The sequence below is a fragment of the Halichoeres trimaculatus genome, unplaced genomic scaffold (genome assembly GCF_033239565.1).
Source record: "Halichoeres trimaculatus isolate MK-OKI-2021-1 unplaced genomic scaffold, fHalTri1.1 fHalTri1_scaffold_9, whole genome shotgun sequence".
In the NCBI taxonomy this organism is placed as follows: domain Eukaryota; kingdom Metazoa; phylum Chordata; class Actinopteri; order Labriformes; family Labridae; genus Halichoeres; species Halichoeres trimaculatus.
Window position 1 is genome coordinate 37,870,001 of NW_027437188.1, and position 5,000 is coordinate 37,875,000.

The window sequence follows — 5,000 nt, forward strand, 5'->3', positions numbered from 1 at the left end:
GTGTGTTTCTCACCTCTCTGCACACGGCGGCGATCTGAGCTTCATCCATGCAGGTTTCCGTGACGACGTCGGTCAACGACCCTCCAGCCAGGTACTCCATCACCACCCACAGCTCGTCCCCCACCAGGTAACTGCAGCAAACAGCAGCACAGAGTTCACACCGACAGGACTGGATCAGACCAAGTCCTCAAACGTCTGAAAACCCTGAACCCTCCATCATCCCTCCATCCACCCCTCATCCATCCATCATCCATCCATCCATCCCTCATCCATCCATCATCCCTCCATCATCCATCCATCATCCCTCATCCACCTCTCATCCATTCCTCCGTCACACCGTCCCTTTTTTCTGCCCTCATGTAAACTAAAGCACAAATAATAATCCTTAGATAAGAGCTGGTGGTCACACTGCGCCCTCTGGTGGTGAAACATCAGTGGTGCATTCAGGTGCTGCTCAGACCTTTGAGTTTTCCCTGTTGGGAACTTTGTCTCCAGTTGTCGTGTTTCCCTGCAGAGAGTGTGTTTGAGCTGAGGGTCGTTTGATTTGGGTTGAATCTTAAAAACATTTTAAAGTGAAAATAAAGAATCAGACACGTTAAATCTTAGGCGTGAGGTGAGTTTAACTCCCCCTGACTGAAACTAAACCATCACATCTACAACAAGCTCAGTTTAAGGAGTATTTTATAAAACCAGAGAGAAGTGTGAGGAGGAGGAGGAGGACTGAAAGACGACGAGGACTCTAAACCTTCAAATCAGCGCCTGTAGGAACGCCGTCTCCACAGCAGCCACGGTTTCATCCCCAGCCTGGTTCCTGGCTCTGCATGTCTCTGAGGACACACAGGAAACCAGGACAACCAGACACCCCCCCACCGCCCCGCCGCCCCGCAGTCCTCCCAGCTCAGACCTGTTTCCTCAGAGATCTCCACGGCTGCTGTGGCTCCTGGAGCTCTGCAGAGGCCGTTCCCAGGTTTCCAGGTTTCCAGGTTTCCAGGTTTCCAGGAGGAGTCTGGGAACTTTTTGTTTGGTTTATTTTACAGCTTCTTTTACGCCCCGCTGAGTGTGAATCTGCCAAACTAAAAATAATTCTTCGTCTTTTAAAGCTGCAGCCTCCAGGAAGGCCGGCGCCGTCTGGTCATGATGTAACCACCGTTAGCCACAGCCTCCTCCTCCTCAGACTCAAGATTTCTGTGCTTTGTCTCATTTCTCCTGATACAGAACAACCGAGGTTTCCTGAGCAGCTGTCAGTGATGGTTGGTCTGAAGATCCGTTCACTCAGCACGATGTGAAAAACCTGAGTCCAGAAACCAGGACGAGCAGATTCACACGTTTCTCTGCAGATCCAACCACGAAGATTCTCCTCTTTCTGATTTCTCCTGGTTTTAATCAGTTTAATGACCAGTGAAAGCCTCACAGGACGCTCTGCACACACACACACACACACACACACACACACACACACACACTTTCTTGATGTTTTTGACCCTTTATGTGTTTTTGACCGTCATGGACCAAAGGTCAGGTCATGGTCTAACGTCTCAGTTTCAGACTTTTGAAAACCCAGACTCTGGCTCCTGGGCCGAGCTTCAGGAAGGCAGAGGAAGCTCGACGCGTGGTTTCCCCTGAGCAGATCACCTGAGTGTGTTTACCTGTCCAGGTAGTTGACGATGTTGGGGTTCTTGTTTTCCCTCATGACCAGGATCTCGTTGATGATCAGCTCCTTCTTGGGCTGCTGCTGCAGGTTCATCTGTTTGATGGCCACCTGCCGGGCAGAGGATCACACTTCAGTGTTTCCAGTAATGACATAAAGACATTTAAAGACATGAAGACGTAAAGACATAAAGACGTAAAGACATAAAGACATTAAGAAATAAAGAAATAAAGAAATAAAGACATAAAGACATAAAAACATAAAGACGTAAAGACGTAAAGACATAAAGACATTCAGAAATAAAGAAATAAAGACATGAAGACATAGAGACATAGAGACAGAGGGTTTGAAGGAAAGCGTTGTTCGGACGGGAACAGGAGCAGACAGAGGGGTGAAGATGAACCTTCAGATTAATGACGGACATTCAGAAAAAGCAGCGAGCTGAGCGGCAGCCTGACGTCAAACACCCTGATCCTCAGAGTCTTGGTCAGGAGGATCAGTCCCACAGAGACTCAGCTTCTGTGACATTAACCTTGAAGAACGAGCTGCAGCTGAAAACTCAGTTTCTGCCTCAGTGTTGGCTTCATGAAGCTGCAGCTCGTCTGACTGCTCTTTATCCCCATCAGCTGAGACTGAACACCAGCTCCAACACAGCCTTTCACCCACTGCAGCTTCAACAGTCAGGAGACAGTCAGTCAGTGAACAGTCAGTCAGTGAACAGTCAGTGAACAGTCAGTGAACAGTAAGTGAACAGTCAGTGAACAGTCACTAAGTGAGCAGTCAGTGAACAGTCAGTGAACAGTCAGTGAACAGTCAGTCAGTGAACAGTCAGTCAGTGAACAGTCAGTGAACAGTCAGTGAACAGTCAGTGAACAGTCAGTCAGTGAACAGTCAGTGAACAGTCAGTGAACAGTCAGTCAGTGAACAGTCAGTCAGTGAACAGTCAGTGAACAGTCAGTGAACAGTCAGTCAGTGAACAGTCAGTGAACAGTTAGTGAACAGTCAGTGATCAGTCAGTCAGTGAACAGTCAGTCAGTGAACAGTCAGTCAGTGAACAGTCAGTGAACAGTCAGTGAACAGTCAGTGAACAGTCACTCAGTGAACAGTCACTCAGTGAACAGTCACTCAGTGAACAGTCAGTGAACAGTCAGTCAGTGAACAGTCAGTGAACAGTCAGTCAGCGAACAGTCAGTGAACAGTCAGTGAACAGTCAGTGAACAGTCAGTGAACAGTCAGTCAGCGAACAGTCAGTGAACAGTCAGTGAACAGTCAGTCAGTGATCAGTCATTGAACAGTCAGTGAACAGTCAGTGAACAGTCACTCAGTGAACAGTCACTCAGTGAACAGTCAGTGAACAGTCACTCAGTGAACAGTCAGTGAACAGTCAGTGAACAGTCAGTGAACAGTCAGTGAACAGTCACTCAGTGAACAGTCAGTGAACAGTCAGTGAACAGTCAGTGAACAGTCACTCAGTGAACAGTCAGTCAGTGATCAGTCATTGAACAGTCAGTGAACAGTCAGTGAACAGTCAGTGAACAGTCAGTGAACAGTCACTCAGTGAACAGTCAGTGAACAGTCAGTGAACAGTCACTCAGTGAACAGTCAGTGAGCAGTCGGTGAACAGTCAGTGATCAGTCAGTGAACAGTCACTCAGTGAACACTTAGTAAACAGTCAGTAAACAGTCAGTGAACACTCAGTGAACAGTCAGTGAACAGTCAGTCAGTGAACAGTCAGTGAACAGTCAGTGATCAGTCAGTGAACAGTCAGTGATCAGTCTGTGATCAGTCAGTGAACAGTCAGTGAACAGTCAGTGAACAGTCAGTCAGTGAACAGTCAGTCAGTGAACAGTCAGTCAGTGAACAGTCAGTCAGTGAACAGTCAGTGATCAGTCTGTGATCAGTCAGTGAACAGTCAGTGAACAGTCAGTCAGTGAACAGTCAGTCAGTGAACAGTCAGTGAACAGTCAGTCAGTGAACAGTCAGTGAACAGTCAGTGAACAGTCAGTGATCAGTCAGTGAACAGTCAGTAAACAGTCAGTGAACAGTCAGTGAACAGTTCATTTCTGTCCTGAATCATCAGATAAAGAGGAAATCTTCAGCTGGAAGTTAAATAAAAACCGTTGGTTTCATGTTTGATCCACGTCACTGAATAAAAACAGCCTCTCTGCATAAACTCATATTCACCAATAATGAGGGGATCATGTGATCATTAGAGCAACCTGTCACTTTCTGTCACCAACAGGTCAGATATTTATCTTTAATCTCCTGTTAGACTTTAACCCCTGACCATCCCGCTCTGAGCTACAGGTTCACCTCAACCTGGATCATTTGTTCAGTTCAAACCAGGATTAAGATCATCTGATGAGTTTGTGCACATTAGCACCTTCATTGATTGGTGTCAATCTCAACATGGATAACCCTGTTTAAATTAAGTTTTTTAAAAAAGTTTTACATAAACTCAACTTCAACCTGAGCCAACATAAAAACCTGGAGACCAGAGGACGACCGGCCGTCAGAGGAGACTTACTTCCTGTCCTGTAGCGATGTCTATGGCTGTGTACACGGTCCCAGACGCCCTGAAAACACACACAGGAGCAGGAAATGGTCAAACTCACAGGAAGTGCTTCAAAAAGAGTCAGAAAGTGAACTAAACCCATCAGACTCATTCTGGTCCCAAAGAGACCGGACTGAAACGGTTTCTGTTAGCAGGGGAAAACTCACCCCTGTCCGATCTTCTCAAAGCGAGTGTACTTCTTCTTGGGGTCTCCGACGCTCACGATCGTCCCTGAGACAAAGACAGAGACAGGAAGTAGAACGCTCATGTTAGTGGACGTCCACAGAGCAAAGATTAAACTCCTGTTCAGGTTTCTGACTCTACAGATCCACAGAGTCTGAATGGACTGAAGAGCTCCAGGTTTCCCCGTTCATTCAGATTCTGCTCTAAGGTCACAGCACTCAGGTCAGAGCAGCATGCAGAGCAGAAACAGAAAACAGAAAACAGAAAACAGAAAACAGAGACAGAAAACAGAGACAGAGAGCGGAGATGGAGAAATGAGGAGATGAGACCAAACTGAGCAAAGCTCAACGTAGATGAAACAAAACCTCAGAAAAGGTCCAACTCAGGTCAACAAACCAAAGAAAACAGAGGAGAAGGAGGAAAAGTAAAGCTGAGAGTCAGGATGGGGGATGATGAACTGAAACAGAGAAGGAGAGGAGGAAGAGGAGAAGGAGGAGGAAGAGGAGGAGGAGGAGGAAGAGGAGGAGAGAAGGTTTCTCAGATACTGGATCCAGAGTCCAGAGACGGATCAGAGGACTTGGCTCTGTAACCTCAGGAGACTGAGTGATGGAAAGA

General features: G+C 46.9%; 1 protein-coding gene across 3 annotated transcripts in view; it reads right to left on the reverse strand.

Moving 5' to 3' along the window:
• LOC141797431 (serine/threonine-protein kinase PAK 1-like) overlaps positions 1–5,000 on the reverse strand; it is a 53,556-nt gene that overhangs the window by 6,074 nt on the left and 42,482 nt on the right. For all 3 annotated transcript variants that reach the window (XM_074678766.1, XM_074678765.1, XM_074678763.1), the window contains 4 exons: positions 4,370–4,433; positions 4,176–4,224; positions 1,647–1,759; positions 14–131 (listed from right to left, as the gene is read on the reverse strand). In XM_074678766.1, coding sequence (XP_074534867.1) covers positions 14–131; positions 1,647–1,759; positions 4,176–4,224; positions 4,370–4,433 — 344 coding nt within the window. The remainder of the gene's footprint in view (positions 1–13; positions 132–1,646; positions 1,760–4,175; positions 4,225–4,369; positions 4,434–5,000) is intronic.